This window comes from Rosa rugosa, chromosome 1 (genome assembly GCF_958449725.1).
Source record: "Rosa rugosa chromosome 1, drRosRugo1.1, whole genome shotgun sequence".
In the NCBI taxonomy this organism is placed as follows: domain Eukaryota; kingdom Viridiplantae; phylum Streptophyta; class Magnoliopsida; order Rosales; family Rosaceae; genus Rosa; species Rosa rugosa.
The window spans coordinates 42,334,373-42,356,657 of record NC_084820.1 but is presented as its reverse complement, the minus strand read 5'-3'; the positions used below and the strand labels follow the sequence as shown (position 1 = coordinate 42,356,657).

General features: G+C 36.8%; 2 protein-coding genes and 1 long non-coding RNA gene across 7 annotated transcripts; 1 reads left to right on the top strand and 2 right to left on the bottom strand.

Moving 5' to 3' along the window:
• Nucleotides 1-1,259: 1,259 nt before the first annotated feature.
• Nucleotides 1,260-16,067, bottom strand: LOC133737896 (uncharacterized). 5 transcript variants are annotated; one of them, XR_009859903.1, is made up of 9 exons: nt 15,862-16,067; nt 14,209-15,039; nt 4,023-4,145; nt 3,746-3,874; nt 2,966-3,185; nt 2,326-2,380; nt 2,159-2,220; nt 1,715-1,834; nt 1,260-1,493 (listed from the first exon to the last, which is right to left on the bottom strand). It is a non-coding gene; the product is annotated as an uncharacterized LOC133737896 (long non-coding RNA). The 5 variants fall into 5 exon arrangements; XR_009859899.1 differs by having other exon boundaries at nt 2,966-3,178; XR_009859900.1 differs by having other exon boundaries at nt 2,966-3,178; nt 3,753-3,874.
• Nucleotides 7,884-10,859, top strand: LOC133737889 (AP2-like ethylene-responsive transcription factor At1g16060). The gene is made up of 7 exons (XM_062165364.1): nt 7,884-8,266; nt 8,410-8,492; nt 8,756-8,844; nt 8,961-9,034; nt 9,121-9,171; nt 9,504-9,580; nt 10,014-10,859. The coding sequence occupies exons 1-7, from the start codon at nt 8,088-8,090 to the stop codon at nt 10,535-10,537; spliced, it is 1,077 nt and encodes a 358-aa protein (XP_062021348.1). The 5' UTR covers nt 7,884-8,087; the 3' UTR covers nt 10,538-10,859.
• Nucleotides 16,068-18,962: 2,895 nt separating the features above from the next.
• LOC133737880 (tubby-like protein 8) lies at nt 18,963-22,285 on the bottom strand. The gene is made up of 9 exons (XM_062165358.1): nt 21,760-22,285; nt 21,550-21,655; nt 20,856-21,032; nt 20,628-20,683; nt 20,437-20,533; nt 20,165-20,254; nt 19,969-20,061; nt 19,417-19,484; nt 18,963-19,284 (listed from the first exon to the last, which is right to left on the bottom strand). The coding sequence occupies exons 1-9, from the start codon at nt 22,224-22,226 to the stop codon at nt 19,209-19,211; spliced, it is 1,230 nt and encodes a 409-aa protein (XP_062021342.1). The 5' UTR covers nt 22,227-22,285; the 3' UTR covers nt 18,963-19,208.

Genomic DNA, 22,285 nt, shown 5'->3' with positions numbered 1-22,285 from the left:
ATCAAACCATTATTGAAATAAACTTTAAGACCAAGCAATAGTCTAATTGACAATGAGGCATTAATTATGCCTTCACATCTGTCTTTGGAAAATAAATAAAGCAGATCAGTCAAAGTCTGAAGCATCCTTTGACGGAGCAAGTTCCTTGTTGCCATTGGAGTCTGCAATAGTGAGGTTGACATCTGGGTCATGACCTTCTTCTTCCATATAGTGAGTCTCTTGTTCTTTAGACTCCCTATACCTCTTGTAAGTGGCTGCAACTATGTTGCTTGCTTGGCAGTTCTTGTACCAATGCCCAATGACTCCACACCTATAGCATGGTTCATTGCCAACTGTATCCTATTTGACTGAAGGGTTCTTAGGTGCCCTTTGCACCTTGTTTCCATGACCACTAGGGCCAGCACCATACCACGACCCCCATGTCCCTTGCCACTTGGTACGTTATTGCCACGTGGGTAGGGATCAGCACGTTTAAACCCCTTTACATTGGAGTTCTTTCCACCTTTCATTTTTCCATAATTAGCCTCTGGAATTTTCTTTGTCCCAGTGGGCCTGGCATTGTTGTTCAAGAGAACCTCATTATGCCTCTCAGCCACTTGCAGTAGGCTGATCAACTTATTGAAGGTTGTGATTCTTTTGTTGTCATACTCCAGCCTATACTGGTTCGCTAGTATAAGCGCTGAAGTAGGAAAGGTGGAAAGAGTCTTGTAGATCATATCATCTTCTGTGATTTCCCTTCCACAGAAATTGAGACGTGCCTTTAACCGCAACATGTCCTTGTTGAAGTCATTGACCTTTTTATAGTCAACCAAGAGAATTCCATTCCACTGAACAGCCAGTTCTGGGAGCAAAGTGTCATGAATGTTCCTAAAACGTCCCTTAAGGGCATCCCACATTTCTTTGGGTGTCTTCAACTGAAGGTACTCCACTACAAAAAAAAATTCAATTTGCCACGGCGCAAGGCCGTCGCCGAAAGCCATATTGCCGTCGCAAAAGACCAACGGCGACGGCTAGGCGACGGCAATGTCGCCGATGTCGTTGGTGGCGTCGCCATTGCTATTTGCGACGGCAATTACGCTGTCGCATGAATTTTGGCGACGGTATTTATGCCGTCGCAAAGAGCAATGGCTACGCCATCTACAATTTTGCCGTCAGGTCTTTGGCGACGGCAACAGTGCCGTCGCAAAGTGCATATCATTGATAAAAAAAAACCTGGCATGCAATTTTGCATACCAGATTTTTTTTCTTTGGAGCAAAAGAAGCCAAATAATAAATTTTATATAAAATGCACCAAAACATGAATACCATATTCAAATACTTATATAGCTGATAAACATGTTTGATCAATTGAACAACACTTATCATCAACCAAAGAACAAAAGAAAACTAGAAAGCGTGCCCGCGCTTTGCTGCGGATAGGCTATCCGATAGTGGAAGTTGACATGGATCACAATATGTTCTCAAGCTGCTTGACATTCATAGATTCGTCAAACCTGGATAATCAACCAGAGAATTAGACTTGTAGAAAATGTGAATCAGAAGAGTATGATGAACTGTAAATGTATATTTATTTTGCCAATTGAAATGTAAACTGTTGCCAAGAAATAAAATAAAGTGAGATGTGTTTGCTGCCTAGCTAAGGCGATAATTTAACTGCTGAAATTTGCACTTTAGAATTGAATTGGTTTTTGTCAGCAGGAAACACAATACTTACATATATGAATGGATCTTCTCTGAAAAGTCCGTATGCAAAGAAAGAGAGACTGATCAAGAAGGTTGCAGGAGAAAGATAGACTGGCATGAACTCGATGCTCCTTGTCTTGATCACTAATTTCTGAAATAATGGATATATGTTAAATCACATGTGTGGTAAATGTGAAATTAAAGCAACCCAGAAATTGTAGTGTCTGAAAGCAAGTTAAAAGTGATCTGTTAGCGGTGAAGTAAACATTGAGATAAGTGAAAAAACACTTGAATATCTGATAAATGTTTGCCTTCCATCATAGTGTAAAACTCTTAAGCTCACAAAGACAATTTATTTGTTTTGAAAATTCTGGTATTAGTTTTGCCTAACAGTAACTAAAGCAAGGCAGAGAAATGCCTATCTCGGGAAAGAGCTAACATGAGAAATGAAGTAGATGCCTTTGATAAGTCATACCTGCTTTCTAACATGCTTATGGTAGTCTGGATTGTGAAAAAATGATCAGCTATTGCTCGAAACTGCAGCATGTTAACTCAGTATATTACAAATCATAGGTGCAGTATGTTTGACTTTTGTGTGCAAATTATTTTGTATTACTCTGCCTATGGCTATAGTCGCTATACCTGGCAATTTGCATCACCCTCAATTTGCAGCTCAGATAGATCATAGGTAGCCAACCTGAATAAATAAACAAACATTACTATCTAGTATATTCCAAATTTATGTTTATTTTTCTGCTATACTATCAGCCAGTATGAACCCAAGTATTAGACCAGTTGCAACAACCAGAGATCCCTCATATGCTTCTTTCCAGTAGACCAAAAAACAGTGATTGCATTTTATTACAATAAGGCATGACATTCTTGCTTAAAGCTATTAGCTGACATAGATAGATATGGTGTAAACTCTTCTATAGAAAGGATTCAAATTAAGTACTATCACTGATACAAATCAAATCACGTTTCATATCACTACTATTCTTCAATTAGGAACTGAAAGTTTACCAATTAAAAGCGAAAAAATATATTAGTATATACAATACCTTTTCAGACTAATCTCAGTAAAAAAAAAAATAGCAAAGACCCTTTTAGCAATTATATGAGAAGTCAACCCATCCAATAACAAAGAACAAATGAATGAACAGAAAAATCTATTATCACAAGGAATAAAGTTTTTGACATCAATTGATTAATCTACGTAGAAAGACGAAGGTAGATAATTTCGTAATTGAAATCAATTGATTGTATGAATGGGAAATTTTACCCAGTCTTCGGTGATGTTGATTGTGATGGATAAGCCTGATATTGCGTAACAGTAGATGGTGACTTTGATGGAGGCTTCTCTTATTGGAAAGCAGCTGGAGATGTCGGTTTTATACATAGGGATTCAGAGCAAAAATGTAATCCGAGAGTGAATCCCTTTTCAACACTGTATGTCTCTACTCCAAATTTTTGAAAGGGAATACTCATTATCATCCTGCAAACTAAAATACTTTTTTAGGATCTTAAGGTTGAAGATCAAAAACGAAAGCCTGCAAAAAGAGTTTCAATAAAATTCAAGTCTCAACTTTTCTACTATGTTACAGAGAATGTCCAAACTTAAAGTCTCAAACTTTCAATCACAAAGCTTGATACTTGATTCTAGTATGTGATTTTATATAGCCAATAAAATCAGTAAACCAAATTTGTTTGATTAAGGACCTTGAAGATTGTAGAATCTACTATTATGCTAGACCTATTCAACAAAAACAGAACAGGAACACCAAAAGCTTATTACTATCATTCAAAAACAAAACAATGAGCTACTGAGTAGTGACACAACCAATGCAACCAAAAGCACAGTATACATTTAAGCAATTTCAGCAAAACTGAGGAGTGAAATTTATATAACTTCCGTATTTTCCTTAAGAGACTAAGCACCAAAATGAGCCTAGTGCAAGCATCAAAGGATAAAGTAATATGCGTATAAATCCCTAAATCAAAAACTACAAATTTAGATCCAATACATATCCCACATCAAAAATGAAAGAGTTGAGGTTTTCACCATCTACCCTGCTAAAATATTGTCTTTATCTCTGTTTGCAAACACCATTGATGCCAAATCCAGGCAATTTAACAGCATTGGGGTGGCTAATGTGAGCTTCTGCTTGCCCACCTTTCCCAATTAAGTTCTCTGCCAAGTATTATACAAAGACAACACAATAAATTAACCAAGATACCAAGAGATGAAATCAATCCCGCACCTAACTGCAGTGAAAAAAAGAATTTTGCTAAGACTGTTTATATACATTAACATTTCCAAACGCATAAAATACACCTACTTGTTTTCGATTTCTTTGATTTAGCCGCATTATACTGATGTCCACCGAAAAAAATACAATTAGATTTATTTCTTCTTTGCCCAATCCTCTTTGTTCCTCTCAACATTGGTTTTGGTCCCATCACTGCACTCAAACACATATAATCTGGTTAAAATTTGGGATGACTATCTTTCATAATTATAATCTGTAAACCAATTTCATGTGAAGCACATAGGATGATTTGCGCAATATATGAAGAACAACAATACAACCTAATACTGCAACAATGTCAATCTCTGTATAAATCAACTATAAAATGAGATAATTAAAACAGGGAAAACCAAATCTCCTTCCAAAAACTGAGTTCATATCTTCCAAGGTTCAACAGAAAATTATTTCAATATCAAAATCGGTCTCTTCAAAGAAACCATTTGATTCACCTAAGACAACATTCCCTACTCAAAAAGAAGACCCTCCATGTCCTGATCATTCAAAAGGAACTTATGCCAACAACTGCCTGCCATTTTCAGCAGAAAGAAGAAGGAAAAAAAAGAGAAAACTTTCACCCATTTTGAATACAATTAAACAATTCTTTGAATTTATTCATCTATCTGATGAAACAAAAACTGAATACAACTTTTAAATATGGAAGAATAGTAGGGCAAAAATTTAATCAGAAAATCAAACCTAAAAGATGATCTAATAAGAATTTTAAATGAAATTTTAGCTAAAAGTCTGTCTTTAAGACCTACAACCCTTTATTCTCTCTCTCTCTCTCTCTCTGTATCTCTCTATCGCTCTGAATTGATAAAGAAAAACCAGAACAACCGATCTATCATATCTGTATCTCTCTATCATGTTCTGAAAAGAAAAACCGAATTCCTCTATTTGATGTCGATTCATCCACAATTCCATTCTTTGTAAAGGAAGGCTAACTGCTTGACATCAGCAGTTGACATATCAAACAAACAAACAATAATAAACAAACAAACACCCTTATCACCGAAACCACGAACAATCAAGCAAAAACCATACCCTCATTTTCAATTTCCACAATCGACAATCAAACAAACCAAACCCAAAACCCAATTTCACCAAAAAACAAAACAATGGAAAACCCACAAATCTAAAACCCCCAATATCCATCGAAAGACCACAACTTTAAACAAAACCCATAATAATCGAGACCATATTCACATCCAAATACAACCAGACCTGAGAATTAAGGGAGACAATTACCGGACCCAAAAGAAAAACCTAAATCTCTTAAGCGGAACTACAAAGGGAGCTCGCAGCTCTTTCGATCTTCAAAATAGACTAAAACCCTAACGTATCCTATCAGAATTTGATATTAGATTCGGTGAAAGTACACATAATATGAAAACCCAATCTAATTAACAGATTTTAAAAGGAACTCTTGACATACAGATGTACATAGTACTGACCTTTTCCTTTTGTTTCTCACCCAGAGGAAGGATCTTGAGAGGAACGATTGGTTTGTAGATAGCCTGGTAAACTTGACAAGACCGAAATCGAAGCAATTAGTCGGCGGTTACATTCTGCTACGAATTTGGCAGATCTAGAGAGGAAATCTGAAAGTAATCATCAATGTCGGATCGAGATGGAGTCATGGGGTCAAAGAAGAAAGAGAGCAGCGCAGAGAAAGAAAAGAAGTTTTCTTTTAATCAAAGAGATAGAATCGTTCAGATAACCACCCTAAAGCGACGACAAGTGTTTTGCAGTAGCAAACTGTTAAAAACTTGCGACGGCTAATGCTTGCCGAAGTAAATTCATAGTGGTTGGCGACCACTAGGGGCGACGGCAGTTAATACGGTCGCAAAATCTCTATACAATTGCGACGGTCAAGTTTTGCCGTCGCAAAAGAGTAGGCTTTAGCGACGGCAATTGCACGCCGACGCAAATTGGTGAAGCTAATTGAATTCTTTTTTGTAGTGCTCCCAGCGTAGGCTAGGATCAATATGTCGCCTCAGAAACATTAAGGCATTTGGTTTCACCTTATTAGATAGTTCATCATCTTTGGGGTCGGTAATGGTGGCAGTGTAGTCTTTTGCCACAAAGGCAGTTTCTACATCGGAAACCCAACGATGGTACTCAAGTCCTTCTGAGTCCAAGATGTCAAATTCAGGTCAAGTTGGATCAGCCATTTACATAAACAAGAGGGAATATATAAATTACACAGTCATAAAGACATCCACGTGAATTATTTTCCAAACATATGAATTAGATTTCAAGACCAAGATTCGTAATGGTCACATTTTTTCCGATGCTATGTGAAAATGCTTTATCACGGTAAGTGTGTGTGTATAATGCGCATGAATTTTCATTATCATGGCAAAGCGGATTGTATATGTTGCATTCTAAAAATAACCATAGCACATTTAAACATACAACAAATTATATACTACATGGCATGCTCAAATTTCACAAATATACAACAAATTATATATACTACACATAATAATAACAATAATATATCATACATAAAATAAAATGTAAACAATAGCATAATACAAAGCATGCGTAGGCATAATTTATATAAGCGTAAATAAAAACATGCTCAAAATTTCATAACATAAACAATAAAATATAAGGCATGCTTAAAAATAGTAAACATAAAAGAAATTCACATGTTTTAGATTCCACGAATATATATCACATATATAATAAGCAATAATATAGCATGCTCAAAAAAATTCTAATTATAAACAATTAAATATACCATAGTATGAAATTAAATAAATAAAAGAGAACATACTTGGGAGTCAGAGGCAGCTGCTAAAATATATAAAAAGCTAAACATGTTCTCCAAAATAGCTAAAGAGCCATAATAGAGAGTCTGCTAAAGATGCTCTTAGATAGAGAATTTTCTAAAGATGCTCTAAGTAGCTAGCCACCATATAGAAATATGTTCTCTTTCCTTTTATTCAAAGGAAAGCGAGAGTGCGAAAGAGCTTTATCTTGGGATTTATAGATAAAATGCTCTACCGTTTGATCTTGAACAATAACTAAACAAAAAGTTCAAACTTTTTTTTTTTTTTTTTTTACAAAAGAGGATAAAATGATTTCATTCCTACCCCAATGGTGACTCGAACCCAGAATCAAGTTTCATGTTTGTGATTCAAGAGAGAGATGCATGAAAATGGGAGAGGAAAGGGACCAATTCTCTCATTATCTAATACTGCCATTGAAAGAAATTTCTGGAAAGGGCTATAAACCAACCCAAATCGATGGATAGCTGAAAAATGAGACAACAGTCAACAGTCAACAGTTAGCCTAAAATGTATAAATGGAAAACAAATCATCAAGAAAAATATCTCTGATGAGTGTAGATAAGTGCTGCAATTATTGCTGTACCCATTCGCCAATTAGAGAAAGCTTTGCCCCTTGATCATGTCATAGATATGAAAAACCAAAAAATACAATTTTTTTTATGATTATTATAATAAAATTGAAATAAACTAAACAAATGATGATGAAGATGATGATGATGATATATGATGGTAAAGGAAAAAACAAGATAATCACGCAAACAAAAAGAGAGAATAAAAGAGAGGTAGTTTAGTTTTAGATTAGTAAATTAATGAGGGTCAATAAGCTCAAGAACATGCATCCTCAATTTTCTCTGTTTTTTTTTTTTTAAATTTCTTTTTGAATCTGAAATCCTCTAGCTAGCTATGTAATCTATATAATCTGCATAATAGAACAAAATGAAGATAAATAAAGTGCTCTCAATTCTCCAAACAACAAGAAGTGAGGACAAGAGGGAAGAGACTACAAGCCGCTCAGAGACGGCCATAAAAACCCTCAGCCGGCTTAACATCTCCTATTTTCTCATCCTAATTAATCCAAGGCACACTTCTTTTTGTTTTGTTTTTGGTAATACCTACTTTTCTTTCTTTTTTTGGGCCAAGAAAACCAAACCCATAACTCTCTCTCCCTCCATAAATTATTCCATTCCCTTAAAAACCCCTTCTCCTTATATTATGACGACCTAGTCACCCATCTTTACCTCTCTCTCTCTCTCACTACTCTGTACGTTTTTCATTCTTCTGGGTGAGAATTTTAATGGCGAAAACCTCACAGAAGATCCAAAAGAATACAACTCCAAGCTCTAGCAATAATAGCAACACCACCACTAGTACTACTACTAGTAGTCCTCCGGCCACGAAGGTCAAGCGGACGCGTAAAAGTGTACGCCGCGACTCTCCGCCTCAGCGGAGCTCCATCTACAGAGGAGTCACAAGGTTACATGCATCCATCAAATTCTTCTGACTTGGCTTCCATTATTTTCTAGCTTTCTCTTTTCTTTGCGGTTTAATTCTAGCCGGGTTTTCAAGAACGTTAGAGTGATGATGAATGTTGAGTCCTGTAACTCCTGTTGTTTCAGGCATCGATGGACTGGTCGGTATGAAGCTCATTTGTGGGATAAGAACTGTTGGAATGAGTCACAGAACAAGAAAGGAAGACAAGGTTAGTTCTTAATCATAAAACTTTAATTTCCTTTAATTTAGTTTAATTTTTCCTTCATTCAATGATTTTCCTGCGGTTAACAATTTTTCCTTTTGGGTCTGATGATGATGCTGTCCAACTCTAATGCAGTCTATTTAGGTATGTCCCATTTTGTTAAGCAGAGTTTCAAACAAATATATGGAAAGCCATCAATGAAATATCTTCATATTAAGACGTTTCTGGGTACTAGAAATTAGTGAATCATTTAAGTTTGCATTTGTTAGGGGCATATGATGATGAAGAAGCTGCTGCACGTGCCTATGACTTGGCAGCATTAAAGTACTGGGGACAAGATACAATCCTCAATTTGCCAGTAAATTTTCGCTTCTCTGATTGAGATATTGTAGTTCTACTTCATAGATTAAAAGGCATGGTTTTTTTTTTTTTAATTAATTTTGTGTTACTGAACTCTAGGTTTCATACCTGTAGGTTTCCACCTATGAGGAAGAGCTCAAAGAAATGGACGGTCAGTCTAAAGAAGAATACATTGGATCATTGAGGAGGTGATAAACTAGTATTTACTATCAAGTTTTGCATATTGAAATATATATTTAGAGATGTTAAAGTGGTATTTCTTATTAATTTACAGGAAGAGTAGTGGATTTTCTCGTGGCGTTTCAAAATATAGAGGCGTAGCGAGGTACGTATATCTAATTTATTTTATCAAATTTAAAGAACAATCATTTCACCTCTCAAAGTTTTGTCTAATAATAAACTTGTATAATCTTTAAATAATTAAAATACAATTAATTTCACTTGGCTTCTCACATCCACAAGTTCATGCATCTTGAGTGAAATTGAATTGAATAAAGAGACCAATGTGATAATGCACAAGATGATTAAGTTGCCACAAAAGTTTGATGGATGTCACAATCTATGCATGTATATATGGTTGTGTCGTACCACTTGCATTTGTAGAGGTAAGTACATAATGGGGTCTTATAATTTCTGTGATTCGACTCAAACGTGCAGACACCACCATAATGGAAGATGGGAGGCTCGAATTGGAAGAGTATTTGGAAACAAATATCTCTACCTTGGAACCTATGGTACGTAATTCCTATTTTTCTAGAGTTCATTTTTTGTTTTTGCTTATTTGTTCTTATTCTCGATAAAGAAAGTTGGAATAAAATGTAAATTAGAACTTGGGTTCCAGAAGAACATTACAAAGAATCATTTTCCTTAAATTATTGGATGAACTTTAATGCATGGCCTAACCTAAATGCAGTTAGTAATTCTCTTTGCCACATGGCGGACACTCAATTCCTTAATCTTTGATTAAGAAAAACAATGAAATAATTGTGTGCAGTCAAATCTAGTTAGTTAGGATGTAGATCACCTACCCTCAACTGCCTTCATTCAAACCTTCTCAACCAAATTTTGGGAGCAAATTAAATTCTTGAATATATTATTTCATCCCTGGGATCCCACACAATTTACGGACACTTAAATTACGTTATTTTCATCTTCATTATTTGGCAGCGACGCAAGAAGAAGCAGCTACAGCTTACGACATGGCAGCAATAGAGTATCGTGGACTTAATGCCGTAACGAACTTCGATCTTAGCCGTTACATCAAATCACTGTGCCCCAATAATGAGAACGTTCCCAACAACACGCAACCAAACCCTAATGCTGACCTCAGTTCGATTCAAAACGCTGATTCTAAGGTAGGGTTAGGGCTTATGCCCCACAACCCGAGTCCGAGCACTAGCGAGTCAATGGTAGCAGTTCCAGGGCCGGGGAGTGGTTCGTCGGCGTCATCTGCACTAGGGCTTTTATTGCAGTCCCCTAAGTTCAAGGAAATGCTCGAGAGGACGTCAGTGGCAGACTGCTCGTCGACGACGACTTTGGAGCCAAACATGCCCCGCCGGAGTTTCCCCGATGACATTCAAACGTACTTTGATTGCCAAGATTTGAATAGCTATGCAGAAGGAGACGACATTATTTTCGGGGAGTTAAACTCATTTGCTTCACCTGTTTTTCATTGTGAACTTGATGCCTGATGCAAAGAGTGAAGAAAACTTGAAATAAGTACAGAATTGTATTTGAGTTTATTCTGTGATCCTTGTGAATATGGATGGAAGGCGATTAAAGATGGTTATTGACAGCGAAAACAGTGGTGAAGATTGAGGGTAAGGGTGAAGATCGATACAATTGAAAGAAGCTTTTCTTCTTCTTCTTCTTGGTCAAAGGATAGGAGGAGGAAGAGTTTGCTAATTGTTGTTGTTATTGGTTCATTTTCATGTAGATAGAGATGAAGATAGACATTCATTATATTTCTTTTAATAAGAGAAGTCATTCAAGTTATTCTCAAAACAAAAAGAGAAGTCATTCAAGTTAATTATGGGTACTTGAGCCAAAGCACCAAAATAAGTAAAAATTATCTCACTCACTCTAGTAAGAGATTTTTATTTCCACTTACCCATTTTAAAATAAAATGGCAATTTTGCCCTTCGTATAATTAAGAAATTGCATTCATGCCACTCTTCTCTCTCTCCTCTCTCTCTCCACGTTGCCGGCCGACTCTCTCTCTCCCTCCCCGATCTCCACCTCCCGTGTCTCTCTCTCTCCCTGATCTGCAATCTCCATGCCTGAAGACGACGAAGAAACTCCCGTCGGAGCTACCTCGCATGAGTCGAACTGCATCGAGAATGCATAACTCAAACTCCGGTCGGAGCTACCTCGCCGAAGTACTCGACGTTGTCCAATTGATCGCCGATCCCGAGGGCCTTCTCCGCCTCTGGAAGCAATGACAAACAATCTCAGTCGGTGCTCTCTCTCTCTGAGTTTGACAACGACGTCAGCAGTGTGCTCCGGGTTCCCTGCCACGTGCTTTCTCTCTCCTCCCTCTCTCTCTCCTCGTCTCCGACTTCAAACTTGGTGACAGATTTCGATCCAGAAAGGATTGGCGAAGGTGAAGACCATGAGTTGGGGCCGGAGTTGTTGTTGGTGACGCCGGAGACTACTTTGCCGGTAGAAATGCACCGGCGTCATTCTTGTTGGATGGCTTCTTGGGTGCCCATATCATTTTTTTTTTTTCCGGTAAATTGTGGGCAGAAGTTTGAAAAGGAATGAAAAAGAAAAAGTGTTTAGGGGGGGGGATAGACTTTTTGAATTAATTATGTAATCTTTTCATTTTTTTACTTAGTTTTATTTGTCTAATTTTAGGAAGATTAGTTCTCATTCCGGCGACCGAAAATTCTATTGGGGGGCAATAGATGTTTTGAATTGATATAATCTTCTTCTTTTTTTAATCAAAGTTTTATTTGTCTAATTTTAGAAAGATTAGTTCTCATTCCGGCGACCGAAAGTTCTATTGGGGAACAATAGACGTCTATTAAGGGGCAATAGAGGTTTATTGCACGTCTATTAAGGGGCAATAGAGGTTTATTGCTCCTCTATTGGGGGCAATAGAGGTTTATTGCTCCTCTATTGGGGGCAATAGACGTCTATTGGGGTAATAAACCTTTTTGGCGACCTATGAGATCTCCGACGACCTCTGACGAGGTTTTCAGAAAAGTCCGGCGGGCAGTGACTGGATTCCAGCCAAGTTTCGCCGGAATCCGGCGATCGGTGACCGGAATCCTACAGTTGGTGACCGGGCTCCGGCGAAGTCTCCTATGGTCTCTCTCTCTCTCTCTCTCTCTAAGTAACAAAGAGGGTGAAAGTAAAATAGTCTAAAAAAAAAAAAAAAAACTTAATGGGGTATTAAGGAAGACTTAGAGTGTTTTGGATAAGAGGGAATTAAAAAAACATAATGGGGTAAGTGCGAAAAAAATCCCTAGAAATAGGGTAAATGGATAAAAACTCTTAAAATTAGTAGGCCGACTCCTATTTAATTCTACATGTATCTCTATTTCCACTTTTCGATATATATTTATTTCCTTAATTTAACAATTAAATTATTGACACTTGTGGTTATAATATCTCTTTATAATTAATTAATTTGTACTAAATTGTGCCCAACTTCCATTAGATTTAAATTTAAGTATGGAGAATAATGAGCATTCAAATTGCTTATTTTCACCTTTTTTATCTAAATCTAACAGTAGTTACGCATAACTAAGTATGAAACCAACTGACTACCTGAGTGAGACTGGGGTTTTGAGATCAATGTATTTTAGGTTTAGATCAAGTTTATTACTTTTCTAAAGACAAATACACTTGAGAACAAGTTGGTCAATAGATAATTAAACCGATGTAAAAAATAAAATAAATAAAATAATAATAATAAAATAAAAGATAGAGCTTCATTTTTTTCTTCTCTATATTCTTTAAAATACACCTCTAAATTGTTTTGTCGGTCAGCTGTGACTTGTTGGTAAGTTCTGATTCCAACATTGTAAAAATCATTGGTTTGATTCTCGCTGACATATGTAACGGTGTGGTGGATTAAGATTTTTTTTTTATAAAAAAAAAAATGAGAGGATTAGCACCGACGTGCACTTACACCAACAGGAATGGACGGTTGTATGATGTCAAGTGCACTTTTTGGTTATTAGAAAAATTATTGACTACAAATATCAATGACTAAGATCACCTATTAGGTGTTGTGTCACTTGCACTACCGGTGCATAAAATTTTTGCTATAAAAGGTAGACAATTAAACCAAATCTTAAGATTGATTGTCTTTGGTAGTTAAGGTGGTGATGGCCAAACCACTTTGTTGATAATTTCTATACTTTAATCGACACATATCCTTAGTGACAATTTTGAGGTTTAGAAGATATGGTGGCGCCTTCTAGATTTTCGACACTAACTCAACTATTTTGTGACGGTGATGTTGGTTTGAAGGAGGATGTCTTCGATAAGTGTGGTTTTTTGGCATAGGGCAAGGAGAATCTTTGCCTTTAGGCTCAAGTTACCGTTATCAATCATTATTTGAGGAGGATACATTGCCTTTGGGCTCAAGATATCGCATTCAATCCTTTTTTTTGTATTTTTTTATAAAATAAAAAATAAAAAAACCCTTATTCCACCCCACCATTACTTATGTTAGTGAGAGAGAATCAAATTCATGACTTTTACAATGTTTGAATTATAACTTACCAACAGGTCACAGCTCACCGGCATCATGTTCAGTCCGTATTTTTGAAGGATTTGACTTTATTTTATGGTAGGTCCCCGAATGAGAAGTCTGTTGGACCAGCTAAATTAGACCAAGCAGTCCAAACCAACTCTCCTATGGATTGTCAAGAGAATACGGTTAGATCAGATGCTCAAACAATTTATGGTTCCTCCAACTTTACATGATAAAGGTTAGCATTGCAGTCTACCTGTGGGTACTAAGATCAAACCAAAAACACCTGCAATTGCTGGTACATAAATGAAGTCCCTAGGGCTAATGGCCTTTGGGGTATTCACATAATGAAGAACGACAGTAATGAAATGTCTGAGTTCAAATTTTTTGGCTTAACAGTTCTAGGTGTTTGTATTGTTGTAACAATACTTGTTTATACCATACGTTTCAAAACCCAGAAGACTCTTTGTTCTTGGAGCCAAAATCTAGAAAACTAAAACACTATTCCTAATCAATCTCACCTCGATCATACACTCAAAAGTTAGCAACTTAGTACATTCAAAATTTCAGAGAACCAAAAACCCACAAAGTTCAAACCACATGCAAGACCACAGATTCAAAGTAAGATTTCTCAGTTGAAAGAAAATTTCTTACCTCTATGAAAATTTTCGGAGGATGAATCAAGTAGTGAGGACATTTGTAAATGCCCGATTGCTCGATGAGCTCCGGAAATCTTCACTCTTGTCAAAGCACAACGAAATTCTCCAATCTTCTGCTCTATTTTCTTGAGAGAGAAATTTCAAGCCAAAAAGCAAAAATTTAGAAAAATACTCTCTCTGGATATACACTTACACTTTGATCACCATCGTTGATTTCGAATCAACCTTCGAACATGATCCTGACACATATTCTCATTAATGACGTACGTGGACCGTCGTCTAGGTTCCAGTATGATAATTATGACTCGTTACGGCAACTGAAATGACATCTCATCACACACAAACTCTAAATCCCAGCACGCGTGTCATACTTTGGAACATCGCAAAACACACCAAGTGTTAGGCCGTTCCGGCACTAGAGGCAACTCCAAGTACACAGTCCCTCACCAAATCAAGTACCCATTGCCTCCCAGAGAGGCAAGCAAGGCTATCATACTGAGACCTGGTCTCCGAATCCTCTTGCTTGGAGACTTGGGGAATTGGTCAGCCCGGTAAAGCGCCTCCCGGCAGGCCTTTTATCGTCCACTCCCAGTGCTTCCACTTGAATAAACTCCCTACCCAAGAGAGTTCTTGACCGGGGACTTGGGGTACTTGTTTATACCATATGCGTATTGAGCGCAAACACTGGAAGAACACATGCAGCCAATCGGCCACTGGAACTCACCTCAATGATACGCTAAAAGTAAGCGCGTAATTTAACCCTGAAAAATGTCATCGTTAGTATATGGTAAATAGGGATCGTTCAAACCGGGGATTGAGGGTACACCTGTCATTGTAAAACAAATAAAGAATTAATAAAAGTATAAAGTATTATATTTACAAAAATAAAACAAAGGATATATACAAACTAACGAAACAAAGGGGTACGTACGTTTTAGAATTAGGGTTTTCAAAAATTAAAATAAAAAGAAGAAAAATGTAAAAACATATATACAAAGATGGAACGCAAGGAACAAAGATCAAAACTCAATCCATATGATTGAATTCAATTAAAATCTTATAGTTAATCATCTAAGTCATGAGAGAGAAGTTGATCATGTGAAACATTCAAAGCAAATGATTTCCCATATTTTACTTTCCTTAAGTAATTAATCTAAGTGAAAGCACCCAAATTAATCCTATTAAACATGTAATCAAAGTCTAGAAAGCTAGCTAATCAATACATGTCCAACGCAATAAGCATGAAGAAAGGTTATCAACTTGAGTGCACAACCTAGTATGAATAAGTTCATATATTTGCAATCCTCTTCAATTGATTCCGACTTTTGTCCAAAGCCTTTACTACTTTTGATTTAGGGTTACAAAACTATTAGGTGAATTGTTAACCTAAATCTAGCACCAATTACATGCAAATCCTAAGTGTTTCGAACCTAATAAGATTAACACATAAAAGATATCAATCAAGTAAAATCAATTGAACAAACTCACAAAAGCAACTTAGAATCACAACTTATAGGAATCGAAATTTTTATTCAAACATAGAATTGGGCTTAAACTTTGCCCTAAAAATTTATGTTAACTAGAATCAAGTTCATACGAATTCAAACAAATAAACCAAAAGAGGTTACAAGGAAAAAGATTGAATTACACCGTGAATGGAGATGGTGATGGAGAGCTTGAGACTTTGGACTCTTGAATCTTGAAAGCAAGGCTTCAAGGCTTCATGACACAAGGTGGATGATGGCGGCTAGGAGGCTTCACGGCTTCTTGTTCTCTTCTTCTCTTTGCTTGAAGACGCAGAGACTTGAAACTAGAGGATGGAGAGAGAGAGAGAGTTTGGACGTAGGAATTTTTTCTGAGGGAAGAGGTGTAGCAAACGTCTCAATGGGTGGAGCATATATAGGGGATGTGAACTTGGTCTCCAAGTCTGCATGAATCTTCTTTTAATTTCCCCAAAATGATTAAATCATGCCATACAGCTTCAACCAATCAAATAATGTCACGTCAGCCCTGCTGCTTCATCCAACCAATCAGAGGCTTCCAAAATTAAGTGAATTAAGTCCAAAATTCTTCAAAAATATATTATTGCCGAATTTTCCAAGATTTTATCTGATTTTTCTCTTAATTTTCGGCCAAAATACTCTTGAGTGAAAATAGGAATGAATCTGGACTTGTTTTGGACATTTTCTCCCTTAAATCTCTCCATGGCGTCATTATCCATGATCCTCTCTTGATTTTCACGGCAAAAATGCAGATTTTATTCCCAAAAATATCTCTTTCACGTCCCAAAGAACCCTAAATTAATTAGGTTTCTTCTTTTGCCAAAAATCACAAATAATCTAGAAGGATCTTGAGCTTTCTTGAGTCTTCTTCAAGCCATGTGGTCTCCTAGTGCCTTCAGGACTCCTCATATTTCACCATTTGTCTTCATTTTTCCGAAAGTGCTTCTTAGTTGGCTTAGGAGTTTTGCTTTGATAAAGTTTCCTTTTTTGAACAGGATTTCCTAGTTGAATCAGGATTTCCTGGTTGGACCAAGAAAACTTCATTTCTTCGTTTCAGCTCATTTTTACAGCCCTTGTGCCTTTCCTTAGCCATTTCCAACGTTTTCATGCTCCTCTTTCTCCTTTAAGCTCATTTCAGCTTCATTTTCTCCATGAGACCTAAAAATAGAAACTTTTATTACAATTCCTAAAAATATAAACTTTCTTAAAAAGGAATGATTTATTTAAGGAAATAACTAAGTAAATATGAGGACATAACATTTAAAACGTCGCATTAAAATGTTCCTATCACTCAAACTCGCAGGGAAACACCTCGGAGCCTCCTTAACGGGGCAGGCTAAGTTGCTGGCATCCACATTGACCGGAACTACCTCCGGGGGTCTGCAAGATATGCTGTAGAACATGGACACAACTAGGCTGTAGAATCTTTGCTTATTGTTTGTGGAGAGGCACACTCTCCCACATCAGAGATTTATGGGAAGAACTCCCAACATTTCCTATATTTACACGCATATATTTCCAAATAAAGTAAGTCAAAATTGTACCTTTCCGTACCGTTACTTTGTCAACATCTTATACCGATACTGACTTAAGCATCGAAGAGTTATAGACCGGCAACTTTGGTCTTCCCCCAGACCTATTCTTGCATGTCTTGACAGGTAACGAGACCAGACGTACACAACTCAGTGATTCTCGAGGCCTCTACATACCAGAAACCAACAAAAACAATACTTAACTACCAACATAATGACATTACTTCAGTGATTTTTTTTGTCGTACCCCAAAATTGGTATGACATTATTGTTTTATTTGGTACTGAATACGTTGCCTTATTCCTATAAATTAAAAATAAAATAAAATAAATAAAAATAAAAAGAAAGAAAGATAAAATGTAAAACTCTTAGACTATTTTGTCTCTTAATTCCCCACTCTGACTTCCCTCATTGCCTACAAACTTTCTAGTCGTCTGCGTATATCAAATAAATGAAAAAATTAATTATTATAAAAATTGTCGATTATTACTGATTGATTTTGACGTTCATTACATTTTGTATTGTGATCTCCGATTGATGATTTTAAAAATAAACAGTTCCGATATTTAAGTAATAATTAAGGTAAAAATTTGTTACTCACAATTGGATTGAACGAGTAGATTCACTCCTGAATAATCCTAACTGGCCACCATTAATAACAAGTGAAACAGCTAGAGCTTAGTTAGCTAGCTTAGTACATCATCTGTTCCTCAATCCTTAGATAGTGACCCAAGCAATAACTTCTTTTATCACGTAGATATAGTAAGTCCTACAAGAATATTGTGGGTAGCGTTGGAGGTCGTTAGAAGTTGGAAGCTGCCCTATGACTTTGAGAATTACATGATGCATTTCTAGGTGGGAGGTTTTGACTCTTATTACATAACAATAATATTTGTACAATTAGGTGGTAGCTAGCTAGCAAGGCACCTAATATGGCGACCAAATCTTAGGATTCCGAGTAGGTAACACTACTCGGTTTACAGTTGGATGGACATGCATAGTTTGAGGTCTATATATATTCAGAAAGAATGTGACCACCTCATTTTTCGACCTAACACGAACAATTTTAAATTTCAAAGAGTGATTACGTGTAATCAATTATTCGATCTTGTTTTAAGTTTTTGACAAAAAGTTGTGGTATTGACACATGAATGATAAAACTTCAAAGTAATGAGAATCGACTAAAGTAAAATTTACAAACACCGTAGGTATTGACATAATTATTAATCCATAATTTACTTGAGCAAAGCAAAATAACGATCATTATGCGAGTGCAACCCCATGTACTCATCGACTTGGCAAGGTGGTTCATGGCAATAAGTGGCAAAGACTTTTGGTGCAAGTAGTGTTAGTCGCCTCCCTCGAGGTTGGTGGCGGGTGTAGATAGCAACCTAGCCAGCTCTCTTTACCAGTACTGATGTATACTATACTATAACAGAAATGCGATTGAATTTCGTTAATGCTTTTCTGGGACGGCAGTGTGTCAAGGAGGTGTCCGTACCCCACTACTATGAAATGAAAAGCTCAAGGATGGATTCGATCTCAGACCTAATTGATGATCATGCTATAAAAGGCAGTTAGTACAGTCAGCTGAACTCTCACCCTCTAGTATCTGCTAACTGTAACATTAAAAGTCAATATACCCCAGAAGATCGAGCTATTTCTGTTGGGCCAGGATTCTAGTTTTGGCCCTTGATAAATTTAAATTACCTAAAGAACAGAACATACTAACAATTATATACTCAGAGAATGCAGATACCAACCATCATATTCCAAAGATTAATGAAACCAGCCAACACATGTACTTTTCCAATCAACCATCTTACAATACTCAATGGCTTTAAGTGAGATGATCAAGAACTAGCTAAAAGCCTAGAAGGTCACACGACGCACAAGCCTTATTGTGCACGTTCAGAGGTTGAACGACAAAACTCAGTGGCATGAAGATGATTTCAAGCTAGTTATACTGAACAACAGAGCTTTGAATCAATAGAAGCCAGACAAATGCAAAATGCTTGGTAGCCTGTCAAAGGATATCTGCAAAACAAATATATGAACTTGTTTAGAAGTACATATGGAACTGAAATACTTCCAAGTATGGATCACCTTATATCCTTTTATAAAGAAATTCACATATGTAAAACTACAGCACTGTTGCTTATATAATACCTGTAATCCATCACATATTTTGACTTCCCAACCCTTCCTAACTGCAGGATTGTCTGCTTTCCGTTCTCCTAAAAGATCAAACAAACATGGATAAGTTAACATCCCAAACAAAACATGTGTTTGGAGAGCCTAAAAATATGTTGAGAAAAGTTAGCATCCCAAACAAAGCACACTCTGGAGAGCCTTGCTCACATATGTTGATACAGACAGCCGTGCACAAAAACACATTACACAATACACAAATGAAATATTATGCATATCAAGTAAGGTTCTCATTCCAGATATCTGGAATATCAAGTACCAAACATAATACACTCAAGCAAAATTTCACCTGATTAATGGTTCGGATTGGCAATCTAGCATGTTACATAAACATATAGATAACACACATTATAACACACACATCATGTGCCAGATCGTATCAAAAAGAAATTTATCCCATATGCATAACATGAACTTCCTAAAATTGTTGTAAAACCATGTTTGAGAATGGTCTCTCTATTGGTCTGGCTGAACTGAAATAATGTTTTGAGTGGTCATTGTTCATAATACCTCCAGAGTCAGCTGGAAAATTTTAACTGAACTTTGGATTCTAAGTCCAGCTCTTCCCCTATCTCTGAAGTCCAACTCGTATTGCTTTGAAATCTGAGTGAAAACAAAAAACAGTTAAGTAATCAATGAAGAATAACCAACAAAACACCACTTCATTTTCTAAAATAGGATAATATTGTTCATTTCATAGACCTACTTTATTGTAAAGTGGAACCCTTGAGTATAGCTGATGGATTTTGTCCATTTTCCCCTCCCAGTCTGTTGGCAGTCCCTTAATGTGTTGTACCTATGAGAAATGAACATTAATCATTGGATGAGAATACTTACTCTTTTAACAGGATTACAGTATAAAAACATGTAGGAACCAACAAATTACAGAATCATTTGAAGAACCTGGCAAATGTGAATGTATTCTAAATGTTGGAACATAGGAAGACATTATGATATTTTATAAACTGTTGAGCTCACCTGAGCAGTATTCTTCAACTGCATCGATTGGTGCTTGGGTACATATGCCCTTATACGTCTGTAACTTCCTGTCCAAGTTGAAATTGTGGGTATGAATCTGCAAAATTAAAGAGTGCGTGAGCATTACAAGTTGAAAATTGCATGTGAGTGCATACAGGTTTGTTTGAAAGAAAGAAGACAAAAAGACTTACGATACAGCAGCAAGAAGTGATTTAGACTGTTTACTCAAGCAATTTGGTTGCTTCCCCTGCAATTAAAATGTTGTCAACTTAGTAGCGAACTAAAATCAGTAAAATGTTTTTTTTTTTTGGTTTGTTCATTTACTTTTACGACTCAATAACAAATGTCTGATTGCTATTCTAACAGGTAAATACACTTCATAGTGTTCAGTTTCCAGGAAGTAGGAAGTTTAGTCTAACCTGATCCCATATGTGGTACTTTGAACCCATGAGATTAGCATTTACCATCCCTATAAAACTATCATCTGAATGTGACAATATTCCCTTCATATTTTGAGCAATAGTTAACTCAGACTTTCCATTACGCCGCTTATGGTGTGCAACAGCTAGTTTCCTGTCCTGCCTTCCCTTGCCTTCCTGTAATATCATAATACCACACCAAAACTTCAAGAGTCAAATGATTTAATCGGCAAGGGAGTTTAACAAGTTCCAATTCAGTATTCAATGTGATTTTAATTTTACAACAGAAACCATGGTGCAACTACAACTGAACAAACAGCAATAGAGAAGGGCAGTCTAGAGGTTTGCAGGGAGCTTAAGATCCATAAAAAGTCTTCACCACTTTACATGAATGTCAAAATATATATAGATGAAGCTTGATGATTAATACAGTAAAAGGGCTTAAACAAATAGTGAGGACCAAAATCCTAATAATAAAAGAAAACCATGCTCCAAGTCACTAGTAACTACTAATTAGTATGGTCTCTTACTCTCTAAATAAAATATGGGAATTTAATGGCAAGTTAACTACAGGCTTATGCAAGCACAAATTTAACAATATGATCATAGTTCATATAATTGAAGCAACATTAAAAGGGAAAACGAAATTGTTTCAAAATTCAAAGAGAAGATAAAACAGGGATGCATATCTTACATTGGTATAGAGAGAATACAGAGAGCCCCCATCTGGAGATTTTTCCTTCACTATAACACAAGTGCACCTTCCTACATCCATAGGTAACGGCCTACACAGCAAAGACCTGAAACCACACCAAGTTAAATTTGCACACTCATACAATTAGTACTAACGAAATTAAACAAAAATAAAGAACTGGGTTTCAGTAAATTGCTGTGTAACTCTCACTTATTAGGCAGAGTGGACCAAGAAGAAGCAGGAGCAGCCTCAGAATCCGAGTAGTCCCATATCTTCAAAGAACTAGAGTTGTCCGACGTCACACTGGGCTGGTCCCACATCTTGGACCCACCAAAGAGCTCCTTCTCCGGCTCACTCATCTGCATACAGAACTGAAGCGACGACGGCTTCAAGGCCCCACCACCGCCGCCGCAGCCGGTGGAGAAAGACTTGTTCAGTTGATTCTGCTTCAGTGGCTTCTTCGCCAGCAAGTTCTCCTTGTCGTTGCTGCTGCTGTTGGGCGTTGCGTTCTCTTTGTCTTCGTCGTTCGAAGCCAAAGCCAACTGGTTTGGTTTGGAATGATCGTCGCCTTCGCTGGAACTGCGGTTGTGTTTTGGGTCGTTGAGGGGGTTGACGTAGAGGGAATTGTACGACGATTGCCGCGGCATTAGTGCCGTTCTCTTGCAACCACTCATCATGAGGTTATGAAGGTTTCTGGGATTTGAGTGGTTTCTTTGAGACACAGACAGAGTGAGAC